Below are 23,133 nucleotides of genomic sequence, written 5' to 3'. Positions count from 1 at the left end.
CGTCCTCGCTCCTGCTGGGAGCCTGACGTCCCCACTCCTGCTGGGAGCCCAACTTGTTTAAGATGTGATAATGTATTTGGAAGTGTTTCTTAAGTGTTTTACATGCATAGAAAGGTAAAATATATACTATATATATTAATTATTAAGATAAACATTTGACTGACACTAAATAAGGACCATATGTACTTGTTCCAACTTAAATACAAATTTGAGTTAAAGACAGACCTAGGTAATGGAACCCGGGGACTGCCTGTGTATTTTAAATTTAAATTTAGACGTACATCATGGTAATAGGCCCTTCCATCCCACAAGCATGTGCCCCCCAAATACTCCAATTAGCCTATGACCCTCGCACGTTTTTGAAGGTGGGAGGAACTCGGAACACCTAGGGAAAATCCATGCAGTGAAACACAAAAGTCTGTAGGCACTGTGATTGTAGTAAAGACAAACAAAAATGCTGGAGAATCTCAGCAACCAGCATTTTGGGCCTGAGGCCTTCTTCAAGGAATAAGGAAAGAACAGGAAGGTATCAGAATAGACTGGCAGGGGAGGAGCCCGTCAACAAAAGTTGTTAATTGCATATGATAATTGATTTTGGGAAAAGGGGGAGGGAGGGAGAGAGGGGGAGAAAAAGAGAGCTGGGGGGAAGAAGAATGGGAGGCGAGGTTTAATGGAAACTGGAGAAGTTGATGTTAATGCCATCTGGTTGGAGGGTGCCGAGGTGGAAAATGAGATGTAGTTCCTCCAATTTACAGGTGGTCTCAGTCTGGCAGTTCATGAGACCAAGGACAGACATGTTAACAAGGGTACAGAATGGGGAAGTGAGAATGTCAGACTCCTTACAGACAGTGCCACTCTTGAACCCAGGTCGGTGGCACTGTAGTAGTTTTGTGCTAACCGCTATGCGAACCATGCCAGCCCTGTATTTATATTAAGAAGCCAATGGCTCACCTCTTCCTGAGTGGCCTCCTGTAGCCCATGAGGCTTTCTGTAGTGCAGAGAAGATTCAGGAGGTCTCCAAGCAATTCAGTAGGTTCTTGATATGATTGATTTTACCCTTTCTTAATTTAGTCTTGATGAAGGGTCCTGACCCAAACCTTTGACAGATCAATTCTGCCATTGGATGCTGCCTGACCTGCTGAGTCCCTCCAACTTTTCATTGATGGAAGAGGTTGAAGCTTCTATGATCCATCAAGCAACATCTCTTCAACAAACCATCCTGCTTCTGACTGTACCCACAAATTCTTCTCAAGGAAGGTTCCCAGAAAGAATCTCCCTTTCTTCCTTTACAATATAGAAACATATCAAGCATCACAGTTTGTGTTTCTCTGGCTACTTAGAAGATCATTTCTGGTCTCTTGGCAACGCAGGAATGAAGTTATGATTTGGTGCAGAAATCACACAGTGAACAGGTCTGCAGGTAATAAAAACAGAAATGCTGGAAACAGATGTGACCTGACCTGTTGTGTGTTTCCAGCATTATCTGTTTCATTTCAGATTTCCAGTATCTGAAGTTTTTTTTCTTTGATTTTCACCAGAGATGTGGTCTGCAAATTGGTGAACTTGCAACATCTACGTGCTTAGACGTCTCTAAAATGCAACTATTCAAGCTTGCCATACAGAGGTTAACAAAATTAATACAGGAAGAGGCAGGGTTTATGGAGCTGCCAGAGGAAACTATAGACGTTGGAACGATTTTGACATTCAAAAGATATTTGGGTGCATCTATGCACAGGAAGGGCTTAGAAGGATGTGGACCAAATGCAGCAAATAAGACAAGCCCAGAGCATCATCATGGTCAGTATCAATGAGTTACGCCGAAGGGCCTGTTCTCTGCTATGCATGGTTATGCTTGTTTTAGAGAATGATCAGATTACATATAATTCCCTTCTTTACTCCAACCAAGCCCAGAAAGAACTTTGGAAATTTCAATCACATCTCACCTTGTTTGTTTTTAAACTCTACAGAATGAAGGCCTAATCCTCCCAAACCTGCCATCCTTGGAATCAGTTTCATCAACCTTCACTGGACTCCCTCCATGAGAAGGGACATCCTTTCCACATGTGGTCTCAGTAAAGTCCAATACTATCACAGTCTTCAGTCCTGAATTCAAATCCTCATAATGAAGGACACCAGGGAGCAAATAAGCAGGTGTAGTGGGCCGAGGTCTACGCCTCAGGCTGATACAGGAAATGGCCGTCAAATGCGATGACCGGCAAAGCATTGTGTGGGCTGAAACGCCCGTTACCATAGGCCACCAGCAGAGCAGTGAAACTGGCCAATCATCACTGGTGGATCACAGGAGCCCCAATTGGGGCCTGGGGATCTGAGGTAACCAATTGGCAGCCAGCCCGCTCAAGTCACAACCTGGTGGTGACGCGGCCAAGCTGACTATTAAAGGCAGAGCTGCCACTGAATAAACTCAGTGTCGAATACAGTTGACTGGTGTGTGTCTTTCTTTTCCTGTGGATTAGAGCTACAGCCTTAGGGCTATAAACCAAGAGCTATAACCTAGCTGGAGCCATAGTGACCTCACTACACAGGGAGATTTTGGAATGGTGTCGGAAAATACAGGGTTGTAGTTATGAGTGATTTCAACATCCTAATATTGACTGGCACCTGACTGCAAGAGGGATAGATGGGGCTGAATTTGACAGGTGTGTACAACAATGATTCCTGACACAGTATGTGGACCAGCCGATGAGAGGAGAGACCATACTGGATCTAATTCTGGGTAATGAACCTGGTCAGGAGGCGGACCTCTCGGTGGGAAAGAATTTTGGTGACAGTGACCACAACTCCCTGAGCTTTAAGATAGCCATGGAAAAGGATAAAAGCAGACAAAATGGGAATGTGCTTATTTGGGGAAGGGCTAATTATGATAGGATGAGGCAGGAACTAGAGAGAGTAAATTGGAAACTGATGTTCAAGGGATAAAGCACAGAATTACTGTGGAGGAAGTTGTAGGGCCCACTTCTGCTGGGTTCAAGATAGGTTTATCCCACTGGGTGGCAGGGAAAGGGAACCATGATTGACGAAACTGGTGACGTAGCTAGTCAAGAGGAAAAAGGAAGCATACATTAGATATAGGAAAAAGGAAACAGGAAGGGCTCATGAAAAATATATGGTAGCCAAGAAGGAGCTTAGGAAAGCTCAAAGGGGGCATGACAAGGAGAAACCCCAAGATGTTCCGTGTGTAGGTTGGGAAGGTCCTAAATGAAAATGAGGTGAGGTCGAAACAGAACAGGCTTCTGTGCTGGAAAGCGTTGAGATGAACAAAGAAGAAGTGTTCCATCTTCTTAAAAACATTAAGACTAATAAGTCCCTGGGGAAGAACGTGATATACCTCTGGTTGCTGTGGGAAATGAGAGAAGAGATAGCTGGGGCAGTAGCTATGATCTTTGAATCCTCTTTCACCGCAGAGGTGGTGCCAGAGGATTGGAGACTTGCAAATGTAGTCCCCTTGTTTAAAAAAGGTAATAGGGCGAATCCTGGGAATTATAGTCTTCCGTCAGTGGTGTGCAAACTATTGGAGAGGATTCTGAAGGATAGGATCTGTGAGCATTTGGAGGAGTACAGTCTACTCAGGGATAGTCCACATGGCTTTGTGAGGGGAAGGTTGTGCTTCAAGAGCCTAAATGAGTTTTTTGAGGAGGTAACAAAAGAAATTGATGAGGGTAGTAGGATGGTAGGTGTGGTCTACATGGATTTTAGTAAGGCACTTAACAAGGTCCCCCATGAGAGACTTATTAAAAAGTCTTGAGGCACAGGATCAGTGGAACCTTGGCTGTGTGGATAAAAAGTTGGTTTCCAGGTAGAAAGTAGTAGTGGAAGGAAAGTATTCTGCCTGGAAGTCGGTGACTAGTGGAGTTCTGCAAGGATCTGTTCTGTGACCCCTGATCTTTAAAAATGGCATGGATGAAGAGGCGGAAGGATGGGTCAGTAAGTTTGTGGATGATACGAAGGTTGAAGGAGCTGTGGATGGCTTGTCGAAGGTTACAAAAGGATACAGACAGGATGCAGTGTTCGGCTAAAAAGTGGCAGATGGAGTTCAATCCAGATAAGTGTTAGGTGATGCATTTTTGAAGGACAAACCAGAAGGTTGAATGCAGGGTTAATGGTCAGTTATTTAAGAATGTGGATGAATAGAGGGACCTTGGGGTCCAAATCCTTACAACTCTCAAGGTCACTCACTGCACTGGTTGATAGGATAGTTAAAGAAGGCCTTTGGGATGCTGGGCTTCATTAACAGGGGGATTGACTTCAGGAGTAGAGGGGTCATGTTACAACTCTACAAATCTCGGCTGACTCCACACTTAAAGTATTGTGTTCAGTTCTGGTCACCTCATTACAGGAAAGATGTGGAAGCTATGGAGAGAATGCAGAGGAGATTTACCAGGATGGTACCTGGACTGGAAAACAAATCTTATGGAGTGCAGAAGGATGAGAGGAGACTTAATAGAGGTTTACAAGATAATGAGAGGCACAGATAGGGTGGACAGTCAGCACCTGTTTCCCAGACAGGAACAGCAAATATCAGAGGAAATGTGCAAAGTGAAGGGAGGGAAGTTTAGGGGAGACATGAGGGGTAGGTTTTTTACGCAGAGAGTTGTGGGTGCCTGGAATGCCTTGCTGGGACATTGGTGGGGGCTGAAACAGGAGCATTTAAGATACTCCTAGACAGAAACATGGATGGAAGAGAAATAGACAGTTACGGGGAAGGGAGGACTTAGTACTTATTTTAAGGAATATATGGATCATCACAACATCAAGGTTCGAAGGACCTATATTGGGCTGTATTATTAAATGTTCTTTGTTCTAAAGGCCATATCCTCTGATCCACCGTACCTGTTGGAAAATACCATCTCTCTTCCTCTGCTTAACCTCCTCAAACATCCCAGACAGCTGATTGGATTGTAATTAAATTACTGGAATTCCACGTCTGGAATAAAGGACTCGAAACAACAAAAGTGAGGAGGAAACAATATCATTACAGAATCTCATCTGGCCCGCCAATGCTCTAGTTGACATGTGACTCCAGACCCACCAATGACTCTTTCCTGTGTAACAATCCAGTGTGCCACTCAGGTCATGAGGTATTAAAGAATGGATAATAGATGCTGTCCCTGTCAACAACATCCACCATCCCTGAATGGAAAAAGAAAAAAATGGCAGTGCTGCTGGGGCTTCTGTAACCGCAGCACTGCTGCTGGTGCGGACCTATGAGAACAGGGACTGGAGACATAACACTCCCTTTGGGATCCAGCTGGCCAATCCAACTGCCGTTGGCTCCGTACAAATTTAAATGACCCATTAAAGGAGCTGGATGATTTACTTTAAAATCCTGTGACTGCAGGGTCTGGACCCCAGATGCAGCAGCAGCAGCCTCGAGGGGTTGCAGAGGACTGGCTCAGGGCGCCAGTAAAAAGGGGAGACCACCCTTGTTTGAAAAGGAGAGGTAGAGGAGACGACCCTACGGGACAGTGCACATGGTGGAGGACCAGCGAGAGGCTCTGCTTCTGAAGTACACACAGACTGATGGTGACTCGAGGCAAGGAACCCATGCAGGCTACAGACTGCTGGAAACCATGGGCAAGGGATTCACACCAGGCTCCGGACTTCTCGAGACTGGTTGAACAAGTATCAGAACCAGGATGTGGGAGTGTGTTGAGGGCACTGGGGGCTTCTTAATGGTGTCAGAGGTTTCCATCTCGAGCTCGGGTGCTGACGGTTTGGACTGGCGGCTGTGTGGCTGCGGGAGTGCTGGAGATGAATCCATGGAGACTCACCGACTCTGGGGAGGCTCTGTTTTGCTTCCTCTTCTCTGACTATAAGGGGTGCCAGGTAATTTCTTGCTTTTGGCAAATCTCTGTCTGCCTTATGGTAGACTAAAGGAAATCTTGTGTAATATTACATCTTGTTCTATTACGTGACAATAAAAGAATCTTGAATCAAAGTAATCTTCAAACCTGAGTGCAACACCAACCCAGTCTATGCAACCTACATACATAAGTGCAGTAACACGTAGACATGGCTATGTATGGGAGATTCCCAAATTGAACTTTTCCTTGGAACTGCGAGAACATGGGATAAAACAGGAAAGTGCTGACGCTAGGATCAGGAGCAATACACAGATGTGCTGGAGAAACTCAGCAGGACACACAGTGGCCATGGGAAGCAAAGGGTAACCAACACTTTGTGCATGGGTCCTTCGTCAGGTATCGGGGCTCAGGCCAAAAACATTTTACCCTTCACTTTGAAGCTGAATGTTCATTGTTCAAGCTGTCTGTTCAGCTGGTCAATTTCATACGCATCATGAGACAGAGCACGGTAACAGGCCCTTCAAAATTCCAAGAGACAATAGGGACAGAAAGGCATATGATGAACGTTGCGTAACCTGCAGTTTCCCCAGCACATAGAATAAAACAAGTCATTTCCATGGTTCCAGTCTTACCTAACACGTCCCTCTCTCGAGGATCAGGTGATGGAGCATGTATTTGGCTAGGACTGTTACCTCTGTGAGCACTGTGTATCTGTAGACCACCAATCTCTGAGTGATCCTGTGAATACAAAACACATTTTTCAGACTTCAATCAAATTGCATTCATGCGCGTAATTTTCAACAAAGCCGTTTTTCTGATTAAATCAATTTTTTGTATCCAACATTCACAGTTTGGTAACTGACAGCAACACAGCACGTGGACCAATTGTCATTCTTTAAACTTGACAAAATGCCCTCAAAAGCTGAGGCATACAGAGCTGACTTGGTCTGGTAGCTATCGCTGTTTCCATAGCAACTTTTTAAGATCAGATTAGCCAATGTTGGATTCAAGATCTCCAAATAATTTTAGGAAGATTGCATCTTGAATATTATTCAATTCATTGTTAAATTATCATTTCTTATTTTAGAGTCCACACATGCCAAAGCTGCACAATAACACATTGCATTGTCTTAAATTAGTATAAACAGGGAAAGGCGTGTGATGAAAAATGACAGCAAACTCAGTTTGAATTTTTTTAAAATTTCAACTATGTGTTTTCTCATTCTCTCCTGAAGATTTGCAGGCTTTTAATGGCCAGAAAAATTAACTCATGGGAATGGCCAGGAGGTTAAAATTCCAATGATTTTCCTTTAAATAATCCCCAGCTGAGAGCAAAAGATGTGAAAGTGACATTGAGGAAGTATGGGAAGAGATGGAAAAAAAACAGCATGAAAGGGGGTTGCAAGGTGGGTGTCATAGATGGGGCCTGAAGGGGATGGAAGGAAGTTGAGAGAAAGAAGGGGGAAATGCAGGGAGAAAGGAGGAAAAGGAAAGAGAGCGAGGGGGAGAGGGAGAATGAAAGAAAAGGCAGAGTGGGGGAGAGGAAGGAGAATGTGGAGGAGCAGAGCGAGTGAGGGAATGTGGAAGAGGGAAAATAGAAGACTAGGGGAGACAGAATAAGGAGGAGTGTAGCAGCAGGGAGAGTGGGGAGGGAATGTGGGGAGAGGGAAAATGGGAGAGTGAGGTGGGAATGCGAGGGGAGGGGGAATGGAGAGTAGGGAGGACGGAGAATGGAAAAGTAGGGAGAACAGAGAATGGTGGAGAGTGGAGGGAATGTGGGGGGAAGGGAGAAAAGAGATGGGGAGGAGAGACAATAGGGACAGCGGAGGAACAGAGAGGAGGGAATATGAGGGAAGTAGGAATGGGAGAGTGGGGAGGACAGAGAATGGAGGAGAGCAGAGAAGCAGAGAGAGAGAGTGAGGAAGGAATGTGGGGAAGGGAAAATGGGAGCAGGTAGGAGAGAGAGAGTAGGAGAAGAGGGACAGAGAGGGAGAGTGGGAGAAAAATAGAGGAGAAGAGAAAATGAGTGATGTTAGGAGTGTGGGGTAGGAGGAGGGTAGAAGGGAAGGAATGGTTATGAGAGTAGGGAGAAGTGGGTAGAGGGACACAAGGGTTGGAATGATTCTGACCAATGAACATGTCTGTTCAGCTGGTCAATTTCATAGGCATCATGAGCAAAATTCCAAGAATGTCCATTCAGCTTGATCCTGACAAAACCTCAGAAATGACAGAATGCACACTAATAACGAACCAAGATCAAGGACTTCCATCAGAAGCTGCATGATAAGAACTCACAGGAGTGAATATTATCACGTATTTTATGTTTAAAAAAAAGCTTGACCAAGATGCTTGTGGTTTCATTTTTAAAATTCAAACATGACCCAAGTTTGCATCATTGTAATATCATTGTGAAATTCCAAAGGAAAAGTATTCCAGTCTTCCCACCCCCTAAAACTTCTCCCATGTAGATTATTTCCAGAGGTAGAGCACGGTAACAGGCCCTTCTGCCCCACAATACCATTCCACCGAAATACCCACAATTAAGGCCTAAAATCCCTATACGTTTTGAAGGGTGGGAGGAAACAGGAGCACCCAGAGGAAACCCATGGAGACATGGGGAGAACTCCTTCCAGTCAGCGTCAGATTTGATCCCAGGTCACTGGCGCTGTAATAGCATTGTGCTAACAATTCATAAGAACTGCCACAAATCCCAACTCTGTCTCTGGTAACAGTTTCTGCATCAGACAGGAATCCAAGATGCTTACTGTGTAAACAGTCTCCTGGCACTTTGTGAAGTAATACATCAACTTTAAAATTCTCATTTTGAACTCTTCCATGTAGCATCCCTTAGCTTCTTTTCTCTGGCTGTCAGTCCATCTGCATCAACCTGCAGATTATTTATGTTCCTCCAACTCTGTCCTCTTTCGCGCCTGATGTGAAATACTTCAGCATTTGGCAACCGTGACTTCAATTGTTGAGGCCATTAGCTTTCAAACTTGCACATAGAAACATAGAAGATAGGAGCAGGAGTAGGTCATTCGACCCTTCGAGCCTGCTCCGCCATTCAACAACATCATGGCTGATCTTAAAGTTCAGTACCCCATCCCCGCCTTCTCTCCGTAACCTTTAATACCCTTATACTGAAGAAATATATCTAATTCCCTCTTAAATATATTTAATGAACCTGCCTCTACTGCCCTCTGTGGCAATGAATTCCACAGATTCACCACCCTCTGGGTAAAGAAATTCCTCCTCATCTCGGTCCTAAAAGGTTTCCCTATTATCTTCAAACCATGGCCCCGGGTTCTGGATTTTCCCATCATTGGAAACATCCCATCTGCATCCATTCTGTCCAGTCCTGCCAGAATTTTATATGTCTCTCTGAGATCCCCTCTCAATCTTCTAAACTCCAGCGAGTACAATCCCAATTTGCGCAATCTTTCCTCATAAGTCATTTCTGCCATTCCAGGTATCAGCCAGGTGAATCACCTCTGCACTCCCTCCATTGCAAGAGCATCCTTCCTTAGATAAGGTGACCAAAACTGCACACAAAACTCCAGATGTGGTCTCACCAAGGCCCTGTACAGCTGCAGTAAGGTATCCTTGTTCCTATACTCAAACCCTCTTGATATGATGCCAACATACCATTTGCCTTTTTAACCGCCTGCTGTACCTGCATGCTCGCCTTCAGAGACTGGTGTACAAGTACCCCTAGGTCTCTCTGCACTTCCCCATCTCTTAATCTATTGCCATTCAAATAGTAATCTGCCCTCCGGTTTGTATTACCAAAGTGGATAACCTCACATTTATCCACATTGTAGTGCATTTGCCATGTATCTGCCCAGTCCCTCAATTTATTGCTTCCTGACCCCCTCTTCTGTGCACACAACCCCTCCTAGCTTAGTGTCATCTGCAAATTTGGAGATATTACATCCAATCCCCTCATCCAGATCATTAATGTAAATTGTGAACAGCTGGGGTCCCAGTACAGATCCCTGTGGTACCCCACTGGTCACCGCCTGCCACTCAGAAAACGAGCCATTTATCCCAACTCTCTGTCTTCTACCTGCCAGCCAGTTCTCAATCCACATCAATACTTTGCCCCCAATCCCATGAGGCTTGATTTTGTAAGCCAGTCGTTTATGCGGGACCTTATCAAAGGCCTTTTGGAAGTCCAGGTACACCACATCCACTGGCTCTCCCCCATCTATTTTACCTGTCACCATCTCAAAGAATTCCAATAGATTTGTCAAGCACGATTTACCTTTTGTAAATCCATGTTGATTCCGTCCGATCCCTTCTCTGCTAGTCATATGCTCCGCTATTACATCCTTAATAATGATTCCATCATTTTCCCCACTACTGATGTAAGGCTCATCGGCCGATAATTCCCCGCTTTTTCTCTACCCCCCTTTTTAAATAGTGGGATAACATTAGCTACCCTCCAATCCATGGGTACTGATCCTGAGTCTATCGAGTTCTGGAAAATAATTCTTAAAGCATCTGCTATCTGAATGGCCACTTCCTTGAGTACCCTAGGATGTAGATTATCAGACCCTTGGGATTTATCTGCCTTCAATCCCATCAATTTCCCCAAGACCATGTCCTTAGAGATACTGATTTCTTTCAGTTCCTCCCTTGCATTAGTCTCTGTTTCCCAACATTCTTGGGAGGTTATTTGTATCCTCAGCCTCATGACTTCTTCGTACTGTAAGATGCCAGCCTTTAGTCACCTGCCTCGTATTTAAGGTAAAATGGCGGTGCGACCAAAGCTACTGTAACAGCATTGCTGGTGCAGACCCGTGGAGAGCAGGGAACGGAGTCACAGAACTCCTGCAGGGGTCCAACTGCATAGTCTGACTACCATCAGTTCCATACTGGTTTTAACCGGCCTGTAAATGGAGCTGACATGGTTTTTTATTTAAAAAATACTTCAACTGCAGAGTTTGCACCCAAGATGGTGGCACCTATGATCAGCCACAAGGGATTACAGAATACGGGGAAGCAGAGGACCGGGACAGGGAACCAGAAAATGAGGAGACCAGCCCCCCCCCTTTTTTTTGAAGGAGAAGCAGTGGAGACGTCCCACGGGATGGTGACCATGGTTGTGCATCAGTGGGAGGATTTGAGGCTGAAGAACACACGGGTGGCAGGGTGTGGCCAATTCGAGGCAAGGAACCCATGCAGGATGTGGGATGCTGGCAACTGTGGTCAAGGGATTCACACTGGGCTGCGGACTGCTGGTGACTGGCTCAAGACTGTCTCAAGGGGATTATGTATCAGGACTGGGATGAGAGAAGGTGCAGAGGGCGTTAGTGGGGGTTCCTGATCATGTTGGAGGTTTGGATCTGGAGCTCAGGCTCCTGCTGGTTTGGACTGGACTCTGTGCGGAGACTGCGGGAGCACTGGAGGCGAATCCATGGACACGTGGGGATTCTGGGGGGAACTCTCTTTTGCTTTGCTTTCTCTGACTGTAAGAGGCGCTTCAGGCAGTTGCTGTCAATGGGAAATTTGTATGCCTTATGGCAGACAAAAATATTTTTTGTGTAATATTGCACCGTCTTTATTTCATGACAATAAATTGACTCTTGAATCTTGAAATTTAATTGAAGAGATCGAGATGGTAAAAGGTCCCATGCATTGCCAGACTGAGACCACCCATCTTACTCTCCATCTCTGCACCCTCTAACCAGATGGCATTAATATTGACCTCTCTGGATTCTGGCAACCTCTTACCCTCATCTTTTCCTATGTGCCCTTTCCCCCAGCTCTCTCCTCCCCCCCTTTTTCCTTCTGTCTTCTTTCACAGAGCCACAAATAACTCCCCTTCCCTAGTCAATTCTCACCTTATATCCAATTAACACCTTTTGCCTGTTGGTCTGGACTCTTCCCCTCCCCTTTTCACTGGTCTTTCAATTCAGGCAGGTAAAAGCACAGTGCTGGAGAAACTCAGCAGGTCAAACAGTGTAGCTTACATAGCAAAGATAAAAATACATAAACTGATGTTTCGGGCTTGAGCTGTTCATCAAGTTATGGCAAATAGGTCAGCATCCGATTAAAAGGGCAAGGGGGAGGCAAGGTTGCAAAGGCAGGAAATTGTGGGTGAAGAACGATCAAGGGGAGGAGGGATGGCTGGGTCAACAGAGAGGGAAGGGGGTGGAGAGCTGACAGGGGGAAGGGAATGGAGCGAGGGGTACCAGAAAAGTCAATGTTAATGCCATTTGGCTGGAGTATGCCCAGAGGGAAAATTAGGTGTTCCTCCAGTTTATAAGAGTAGTGAATGTTTGGAATTCTCTAACCAGGGAAGTGGTTGAGGCTGCCTCATTAAACATATTTAAAATTCGGTTAGATAAATTTTTACATGATAGAGGAATTAGGGGATATGGAGAGAAGGCAGGTAGGTGGAGTTAGGTCATAAATTAGATCAGCCATGATCATATTGAATGGCGGAGCAAGCTCGATGGGCCATTTTTGCCCTACTCCTGTTCCTACTTCCTATGCTCCTATAAGTGGTCTTACGATAGTACATGGTGGGATTGTCCTTACTCAAATGTCTGTCCATGACCTCAGACTGCAGACTTTTGCATTTTACTTCTAATTCAGCATCTGCCTGCTTGAGGAAGGGCTCAGGCCCAAAATGTTGATAATGTACCTTCACCTCCTATGGACACTGCAAGACCTGCTGGGTTCCTCCAGCATTTCTGTGGTTTTCGGTAACAGGCCACTCTGCCAAATACACCCATATGACTAATGAACCTACTAACCCTGTTGATCTTTGGCAGATGGGAGTGAACCAGAACAACAGGGAGAAACCCACGCAAGTTACAGGGAGATTGTACAAACTCTTTACCGATAGCAGTGGATTTGGTTGCTGGCACTGTAATAGCTAACCACTACACAGTTCCACATCAATTTTGTTTCCTTGATAACCATTCAGCAAAACATCTTGAGATTTAACTACATTAATAAAGGAATAACATAGAGCCAAGACACCATATCTCCCTCGTAGCAATGTAATGTTTTTCTCTTGTTTTTATTTGTCCATCTTTTTATGCAGCTACAACTGAAAGGGTTTCCATCATGTTTAAGAGAGGCCATTCCTCATCGCAACAATATTCTCCCCTCTGGTTCATCTGCCAATTATCTTCAATCTGTGTCCCCGCTTAAAAAAAAATTTAAACACAGAAAAAGATATCCAGCCCCATGTCCTAATCTCAATGAAAGTTAATAGGCTTTGTGCAACTTTACACTTCGTCATCAGTCTCACTGGGAATTTTCCAGCAGGAAGCCTACTGGAATATTTCCATGAAACTGAAAAATTAAGCAAATTTCTTCACACAATTCAATAAATTTTTGCCTTGTTGAAGACTCCCGGGAGAACACACCCCATGGAGAATAAGAAGCCTGGAACAATTCGACAGGGAATGTGACCCAGGCAGCACACTGACAAGGGGTTCAGAGGCACAAGGCAGTGGACCAGCAAAGGGGTTCGGACAGCAGCTAAAGGGCCCATGCAGGCTGCGGACAGTGCTGACCTGCGGTTGAAGGACTTACACAGGCTGCTGGAGACTGGCCTGTGGGACAAGGTATCGGAACAAGGATTCGAGAGGGTGCCAACGGCAAGAAGGGCTCCCAGAGGGCCTCAGGTGCTGAGGATCTCCTGATCTTGTTGAAGGATTGGATCTGGAGCTCAGGTTGCCAATAGATCTAACAGGAGTCTGCACACCTGCAGCGGCTACGGGAGGGCTGGAGGTGAATCCACAGACACTCAGCGTCTCTTGTCTTTCTTTCACTTATTGTTGGGGCTGGGCAATGCTCATGGTGACTCTTTGCTTGCCTTTACGGAAAGCAAAAGTTGGCACATTTCGTTTACTATTACATTTTATGTATTAGTGACATGCTGATAGGAAAATGGTGATTGGATAAGGTATATAGCCATTGAAAGTTATCGCGACATTGTGACATATATGATGGAGACACTCAGCAGGACACGCAGCATCAATAGGAAGTAAAGGGGAACCAAAGTTTCAGGCCAAAGCCCTTACTCAAGCAAAAAACAGACAGGCGCCTAGGAGGTTCGAAGGGGCAAGGGAAGGGTACATAGGTAATAAGTAAGAGGTGGATACAACTGGGAGGGTAGGACAGAAAAAAAACTGTGAAGTAATGAGGGGAGGGGTAGCTCTGTTAGGAGGGGGAAGGGAAGGGGTTAGGGTGTTGCTCTGATGGTAGAGGAAAGGGAAGGGGAAGGGGGGCTGCTCTGATGGGAGAGGGAACGGAACGCTGCCGTTGGAGAGCAGCAGCAATCATCAAGGATCCACACCACCCAGCACCCGCTCAGTTCTCGCTGCTGCCATCAGGAAAAAGGTATGCATGCCACAAGACTCGCATGACCAGGTTCAGGGACAGCTGCTACCTCTCCACCATCAGTCTCCTCAACCACAAACTCAATCAGGGACTCATTTAAGGACTCTTGCTTTATTGATTTTTTTATTCTCTCTGTATTGCAGTTAGTTTTTTTAGATTTGTAATCTGTTTAAAGTTCTTTATTTGTTTAAATGTATATGTTGAGTACAGTTTTTATGCACTACCAAAAAGTAGTAATTCTGCCTAGTCCACAGGAAAAGGAATCTCAGGGATGTATGTGATGTCACATATGTACTCTGACAATAAATCTGAAATCTGAGATAACTGACCACATACCTGAGCTATTAAAGATTAACTGAAGCTATTTCTACTAGTCTTTAAAGTAACATCAGATCATAACCCATCATAACTAAAGATTCCCTGATCTGTTGTCCCTGACTCAATTTTATTCCATTAAGGAATGGTAGCAACTCAACAAGAGTAAATGAAGCAAATCAACTGCATTGGGAGTTTTCAACACAAGGAATGCACTTTGAAGTCCAGTTCAATTTATAAGGAGCCCACTGTTCATAGTGGATCGCATCCTATCTCTGCGGCAGAGGCTGTGAATGCAGGATCAACTCTACATATAAACCTTGGCTCGCATTCCAGTAGAGCATAAGGTTAGATTTTAAGTTTTTTCACAGATTTTAATTTAATTCAGAGATACAGCACATTAACAAGCCCAGAACCTCGTGCCGCCCAAATACACCAATGTGACCAATTAGTTTGCATACCCCACACGTCTTTAGAACACGTGAGGAAACTGGAGCCCTCGGAGGAAACCCACACAGACACAAGGAGAATGTACAAACTCCTTACTGACAGTGCCGGCTTCAAACCTGGGTTGCTGGAGCTGTAATGGTGTTGTTTTCTGTGAACTCTCAGGTGTGTATAAATTGCTCCATAAAGAATAATATTCAAGGGGCTGCAGGGTCATCGTGTGCTGACTAATATTTATAATCCGTAACAGATTAACTATCACTTGGGCCCTAGACTAAGCTTTAGTAAGGGCGCTCCTGACCTTGCCCCGCCATGGGCCCGGGCTACACCCACGCTCCCCGCCACAGGCCTTGCTACCCCCGCTGACCCTTGCTCCACGCCGGCCGCGCACCCCTCCCGTTGTTCACATAATGCAGGTGACAGGCTGGACACTGATATTTTGGAGTACCCTCCTCACAAACACTGCAAATATTCATGCTGCCAGAAACCACCGCATGTCACCCAGGCACTGGCGCAACACTGACTGGTCCAACAGTCACCAGCTTCACTCCTGGAGTAAGTGTAAAATGATTAACCGACATCAGGCTATCTTTCATTGTGTAGGCTGAAGCCGAGGGGCTTGGGCTCCCTTACCCTCTGGGCCCCTAGGCTGAAGCCTACTCAGATTAATGGTTAATGGTTAATCCGCCACTGTTTATAACATGCTAAAACTTCAAATAAAAATACAATGCTGGAGAAACTCAGCAGGTCAAACAGTTAAAGTTAAAGATACAATAACAACATTTCAGCTTGAGCCCTTTTGAAGATATGAGCAACCTATAGGCAGGCGCCAGAATAAAATGGTGGGAGAGGGAGGGGTGGGAGCTAGGAACATTGTCCCACAGGCAAGAGGGATAAGGGAGAGAGGGCACACCAGCAAACAGGGGGAGGGGGGTACCTCTGTGAATGGAGAGGGAAAGGGGTGGAGAGCTGGAGAAAAGGAGACAGAGGGATGGATGGAGATTTGAGACAATGTTAATGCCATCTGGTTGGGGGACATTAGGTGTTGCTCCTCCAATTTACAGGTGGCTTTGGTTTGGCAGTGCGCGAGGCCACAGACAGAAATGTTGGCGCGGGAGTGGGGCGCAGAATTAAAATAGTTGGCCACTGGGAGATTCCTGTCATTGATGTGGACTGAGCAACGGTGCTGAGTGAAGCGATCTCCCAGTCTGCATCCAGTCTGAGCCCCGCAAAATCTTAAGTGAAGTGTTGCTTCACTTTGAAGGACTATCTGGGGCCCCGAAGGGTGGTGAAGGAGGAGGTGTGGCCGCAGGTGCGGCACTTCCTGCAGTTACAGGGGAAGATGCGGGGGGGGGAGGGGAATTGGTGGGAAAGGATGAGTGAACGAGGGAGTCATGGAGGGAGAGGCGAGGTGATAAAGTATGTGTGTGACCTACTCAGTTTCTCCAGCATTGTGTTTTTACTTCAGTCACTGCATCAGCAGACATTTGTGTTTTACTTAATATACTGTCGAGGATTTTATTTTGACGATTATGAAACCCTGCAGTACAGAAATTGGTTGCTTCAAGGACTATCAAAACAGGGACTACATTAATCTACCAGTAATTTCATTTTCAAATCGGGAACAAAATCAGTGCTTCGCTTATCGTTTTCTGCAAATCTCTAAGTTTAGTATAAGAACAATTGGCTACTGCCCAGTCAAAGCCTGTTTTGCATGATTTAATTCTCCATGACTGTCTACCACTCCCATTATTTTGGGGTTTAAATTTCACGATTCATTATCCCAGCATTGTTTCGGGCCATGCGTTCCAGAATTCCCTATTGTTCTCAGAAAGCACCCGTCTACTTTGAACCAGTTCCCACTTTTGTGCAAGGATTAACAGCTGCAAAAAAAAATTATATACAGCAGGATTAATAAGTGATTGTGTGCAGCTGCTTGTGGCCGTGGGTTTGAGGCGGGGTAGATATTATTTGCACTTTTTTTTTGCCTGAGCTATCGTAGACATCAATTTTTGTTTTGGTGGCGAACTGTGAAATTTATTGGTCCCTTCAGTAAAAGTAATGCATATTTTGTACTGGTACTGTTTTAATTTAATTCTGAAGAAACCAATGTGCTGCTTCTTTTTCCCAGGAACAGATTTGTGGGCCCACATGAATCGAAATGACATCAACAGAGAAGTAGCTCAAGGTTTCATGTCATAAAGACCACACAGTTCACTATGATAGGTAATTCCAGCAAATGATTAAGCATTGTTTATTACTTCATTTAGTGGCGACTTCAGCGAGGTCTTGGCTAGAAATGAAAGTATCCTTATTTTCACTGTATTCCAGAGAATCTGTATGTCTTTGCCTCTGCTCATGGTTTGAGAGGCAACCTATTTTTCCTTTATAGAGAAGTCAAGGACATAATTTATTTTTCCAAAGTTGAGGAGGAAATCCAGCTCTGGGAATGTTCCAGTTGTTTCATCACCAGAACAGCGGAGGAATTTTGCAGCACTGCTTTGACAAAAGCAGGCAGATGTTAAAACAACAGAAATCAAAAGGGAAAACAAAGATAAAATAAATAAGAAAAAAATGGCATTCCAAGTTTCAAATGTTCCCAAGGAAATTGTTCAAGGCTGAAGACTGAAACACCAGTGTCAACAAGTTAATCGTCTTGATGCAATGCTACCTGTGATGCCGAGGCGCAGGGTGACCTGCTAATCACCCATCATGCTCTTATGTAGCTCCATCTTATCAATCTCGTGCACATGCTTCAGGAAGCTTTACCTGTTATTTATTTATCTTACCACCCAAACATCCAATTAACCCACAGACCATGTACACTTTGAAAGGTAGGTGGAAACTGGAGCACCCGGAGGAAACCCACACAGAGAGAATGTACAAACTCCTTACAGACAGTGTCAGATTGTAATCTGGGTTGCTTGTGCTATATATATGTGTGTGTGTGTGTGTGTGTGTGTGTGTGTGTGTGTGTGTGTGTGTGTGTGTGTGTGTGTGTGTAAGTAACTTGTTACTATGTTTCATTATTATTCTCAGATTTTTTTTAACCAGTTTTCTTTGACTTGTCTCCAAATATGATGTACTGATGGTTCAAAAATATAAGTTCCACTACAGGTGGCATGGTTAACACAACGCCTTGACAGCACCTGTGATCGGGACTGGGTTTTGAATTCTGTGCTGTCTGTAAGGAGTTTGTGTGTTCTATGTGGGTTTCCCCTGGGGGCTCTGGTTTCCTCTCACTGTTCGAAATTTATCGGGGGTGTAGATTAATTGGGTATAAATTGGGTGGCATGGACTCTTGGGCCAAAATGGCCTATCTCCGTGCTGTATGTTTAAATTTAAAATTTATTTCACTGGTAAATTGTGATGAAAGCAAGCTATTTGCAAAGAGCAATTTTCTGCTGGGATCTGTAAACTAATAACAATTTAAATTCGTGAGGTACCTTCAAAATGAATCGAAGCAGCTCAAAGGCATCACATGCACAGGTAGATGAAAAATTGTTCAAATCAGGAAGCCAAAGATGGCAACAAGTAAATGGGCACTGCAAGGAGTCTTGGACAGGAGACACACAGGCCACACTACAGTCACTGGAATCTTCCGTCAAACCCAATCTGCTGGTGGAACTCAGTGGATTTGTTTCAAAAGGCGGAAGATGAAATTTAAAGATGAGATGTGTAAGCAGAGAAGTGCAGGGCAGGGTTTAACATATGGTGTTTCAGACTGGTCAGAGAATTTAAAGTACAAAAGAGGTGAAACAACTCACTCACAACCTTAAAGTTCAGTTCAGATTTATTGCCAGAGTAAAGACATGGCATCACATACAGTGTGACTGAGTATATAGATAAGTTTCGGGAGATAAATTGGGAAAGGTTTGTTAGAGTAGGTCACATACGAACACTTTAAAACAGATCTCATTTGAAATACTGGAGCTCTGCCCCATGCTAGACATGTCGGCTCCACAGCTTTTGCAAGAGCTTTTGAAGAGTGCTCAAGAGACTTCACTAATGGATTGTTGCTTACAAAAGGCAACAGGTGAAAATCTTGGAGCCGCAGACAGTCTGAAGGAGAACTTGCTGTTGTGGTTTTGCAAGCAGAGCGAGTCAAACAGTTTTTCTCTCTCGGAGAGAGAGAGAGAGAGAGAGAGAGAGAGAGAGAGAGACACACACACACACACACACACACACACACACACACAGACAGATCACTTGTAAGCCAGCAGAAGGAGCTGGGACTGGAACAGGACAAGCTGGCAAGCTTGTTGAAAGCTCCATTTTGGAAGACGGCCTGGTCAAAGTCCTTATGGTTCATGCAAGAGGAGAGGACTGACTGTCTAATGTTTCACTTGGAATGAGAGAAACGTAAGGGAACTCTGTGCTGACCTGAAAGAAAGAGGTTTTCATCTGGAGAACCCTGATGGGGCAAGTTTCCTCAGCAAGACACTGAGGTGACTGATGGAAGTACATCAGTTGTGGATGTCCTGGAATAACAAATCTCTCTCTGAAAACTGACAAGAACCTTCCTGATCGGTAACCATTTACCTTTCAAGCACCAAAGCCTGGTGAACTTTATAAATGTTAAATTCTGTGGACAGTATAAGAAGTGTCTGCAACCAGTGAACTTGGAGGAGTGAGAAGTGAGATTGGACTGTGAACCAAAGAACTTTTCTGAACTTACACAGACACACAGACACACAGACAGACAGACACACACACACACATATTACATACACGTGCACTTAGAATTAGAAGGGGGTTAAGTTGGGTTATTATAGCAATAAGTTAAAGTGTGTTCCTATTTTCATGTTTAAAGATAGTTAAAAGCAACTGTTGTTTAAGTAACCATTTGTCTTGGTAAATATCTATTGCTGCTGGGTTTATGGGTCCTCTGGGCTCGTAAACAACAACTCTGAAATTCCTTTTCCCTGTGAAATAAACTGCAATAAACTGAACTCAAGAAGATATGGTATACACAGAAACAAATAAAGAAATGTAAACAAAGTAACTATGCAATACAGAGTGCAAAAGTAATAGTTGTTAAATGAGACTCTGATTCAATTTGTGGTTGAGGATCTGATGGTGGAGGGGTAGTAGGTGTTCCTGAACCTGGTGGTGTGAGCCTTGTGGCACCTGTACCTCTTTCCTGATGGCAGCAGTGAGAACAGAGCATGTGCTGGGTGGGGTGGGTTTCTGATGATTGCTGCTGCCCTCCATTGGCAGCGTTCCCTGTTGATGTTCTTGATGGTGGGGAGGATTTTGCTTGAGATGTTCTGGGCTGTATCCATTTCCTTTTGTAAGGCTTTATGCTCAGGGGTTTTGGTGTCTCCATACAAGACTGTGATGCAGCCGATCAGCACACTTTCCACCATACATCTGTAGAAACTAGCCAGGGTTTTCAATGTCATACCAAACCTCCGCAAACTCCTGAGGAAGTGGAAGTGCTGACGCGCTTTCTTCAAGATTCCATTTTGAGAGTTGGATCCAGGAAAGATCCTCCAAGATCTTTCAGTGTTTGTGACAAAAGAATATTTTGGAGAGCTGTCGTTTTTAAAATTTATTTAGACATACAGCATGGTAACAGGTCATTTTGACCCATGAGCCCTTGCCGCCCAAATACAACCAATTAGCCTGCAATCCCTGCTTCATTTCGAACAGAGGGAGGAAACCGGAACCCTCCACCCTGGAGAAAAACACGCAGACACGGAGAGAACGTAACAACTCCTTACAGACAGCGCGGGATTCAAACCCCGGTCCTGATAGCCGGGGCTGCAATGCCGCCCATCGTTGTTGCATGAAAAGTTACAGATCGTTTGCACACACTCAGTTCCACAAACATCCAGTGATAATGACCAGTAAATCTCTTCTTATAAAGCTGACAGATAGGCATTTCTTCAAGGAATCACCCTTGATCTTCTTTTTATAGCAACGAGGAACCTAATCTGAGAAAGCAGATAGGGTCTTGGTTTAATAGCTTTCCTAAAAGCACCACTTCTAACCAGTCTAAAGTTATGACCATGTAAATGCCAATCTTTCTAGCACCAGCCAGCACTGTCAAATTAAAATGTTACTCTCTGAATGGTATTCAAATACTGCCAAGCAATTTTGACAATAAGCAATTGTATCACCAACCTGAATTGCATGATTGCTGAAAGACAGAAGTTTCATTACATTAAGAGGAACAGAAAAAAAAAATGTGCACGAAATAAGAAACTCAACAAGTTAAAGCATCTTTTCCAAAGCCCTTTATTCCATTAAGGCAAACTATTACAAAATTAAAATGCTGCCCAATGGAAGCATAGAAATGTGCAGAGCCAAGCAAGAGCACATGCACACACTTAAAAATTCCTCATCATTCTCTGATAAATTAACACAAATCAATACGATAGCGGCAAATCGGTACTCGCCCTAATTAAAGTATCTGGTTTGTAGAAGAGATCAGTCACTGCCCTGTGCATTACTGTCCAAACCAATAAAACCATAAAAGATTGTTTAATGGTGTAAGCATTACGGACTGATGTTGTGACGCAACGACAAAAGGTCACGGCCTGCTTCCCCAGATGGGACAGCCTTATGCCTAAATTACCACTGAGCACAAAAACACATGCCTTCGTGAGTATAAAAAAACTTTTACATGGTCATTCATGTGGAAAATTCAATTAACAAAGCCAATTAACCAGAAACCACGTACAACCATGCCCCAGACTTTAAATACAATTAAAATAAAGCTTTTTTTTAAGAAAATTGATCGGTTTTGCCTCTACTCCCCATCAAAGAATTTAGAACTTCACACTTGACAATGTAAAATGAAAAATCTGCTGACACCAGAAAAAAAAGATGAAGTAGTTAAATGCCACACATTTTAAAAATGATAATATACTGTTCTGCACTGCATGCAGTGAAGGCACCAGCTAAGTTGTAAACTAGTTCAAAACAATTTCTGTTCCTAAGCAGAAACCTATTTGTTCCATTGATCTAGGAGTGAGTCCCGTTTTTAAATGAAATCATATCTCCAGTTTTAAATTAAATAATTTTTAACTTATGAAGAAAAAGTAATTTTATAAAAAGGAATAAAGATTTACATTCACCATTTCTGCTCAGGCTGTTTAAGCCTCTCTATCATTCAATTGCTATTAATGCCAACTGGACCAAGACAATTCTCATTCCAACGCTCCAGGTAACGCACTGCTTCTTCTCCTGGTCACTAGACAACCATGTCTTGCAACTCCTTATTGACACTGACACCTCTGCTTCACTCTCAGATGATTTTTAAAGGTCTTAAGAGACCTTAATAGCCTAGATGTATACATTTATCAGCCAGTTAATATTCCAAACCATAACTGTCTCATTGCTGTTTGTGGGATCTCCATCTTGGCAATATATCCCTGCAGAAGCTGGTGACCCTGTGGTGTCTGTCTCTGAAGCCAACATCAGAACATCTTTCAAGAGGGTGATCCATCGCAAGGCATCAGGCCCTGATGGTGTGACTGAAAATCTGTGCCAACCAACTACCTGGAGTGTTTACAAATGTATTCAATCTCTCATTGCTCCATTTGGAGGTTCCCATCTGCTTCAAAAGGTCACCAAGAAGAGAAGAGTGAGCTGCCTCAATGACTATTACCCAGTAGCACTTATATCTGCTGTGATGAAATGCTTTGAAAGGTCATGGTCACAATTAACTCGTACAAACCTGGACCCACTGCAATTTGCCTGCCCTCACAATTTCTCCACAGCAGATGCCATCTCACTGCCTCTCCACTCAGCCCTGGATCACCTGGGCAACAGCAACACGAAAGGCTGCATTTCAGCATCTACAGCTCAGATTTCAACACTATCATTCTCTCAATACTGGTCAGAAAGCTTCAAACCCTAGGACTCTGCACATCCCAGTGCAATTGGATCCTTGACTTCCTCATCAGAAGATCACAGTCAGTGTGAATCAGTAACAATGTCTCCTCCTCACTGACAATTAACATGGACGCATCTCAAGAATGCGTACTTATCCCACTGATCTACTTGCTCGACACCCATGACAGTGTGGCTATGTAAAATTCAAATACCATCTACAAATTTGCAATGACAACACGGTTCTTGGAAGAATCATAGATGGAAATAAGGAAGCGTACAGGAATGAGATAGATCAGCGTGGTGTCCCAACAACAACCTTGCACTCAACGTTAAGAAAATT

The 23,133-nt window shown here is 44.2% G+C and overlaps 1 protein-coding gene across 5 annotated transcripts in view; it reads right to left on the bottom strand.

Moving 5' to 3' along the window:
• The window catches only part of LOC138761575 (partitioning defective 3 homolog B-like), a 1,428,627-nt gene that overhangs the window by 664,488 nt on the left and 741,006 nt on the right, over nt 1-23,133 (bottom strand). For all 5 annotated transcript variants that reach the window (XM_069933904.1, XM_069933905.1, XM_069933906.1 and 2 more), the window contains one exon: nt 6,455-6,560. In XM_069933904.1, the coding sequence (XP_069790005.1) occupies nt 6,455-6,560 (106 nt within the window). The remainder of the gene's footprint in view (nt 1-6,454; nt 6,561-23,133) is intronic.

The sequence above is a fragment of the Narcine bancroftii genome, chromosome 4 (assembly GCF_036971445.1).
Source record: "Narcine bancroftii isolate sNarBan1 chromosome 4, sNarBan1.hap1, whole genome shotgun sequence".
Taxonomy (NCBI): Eukaryota; Metazoa; Chordata; class Chondrichthyes; order Torpediniformes; family Narcinidae; genus Narcine; species Narcine bancroftii.
This window is presented reverse-complemented; position numbering and strand designations above follow the sequence as displayed.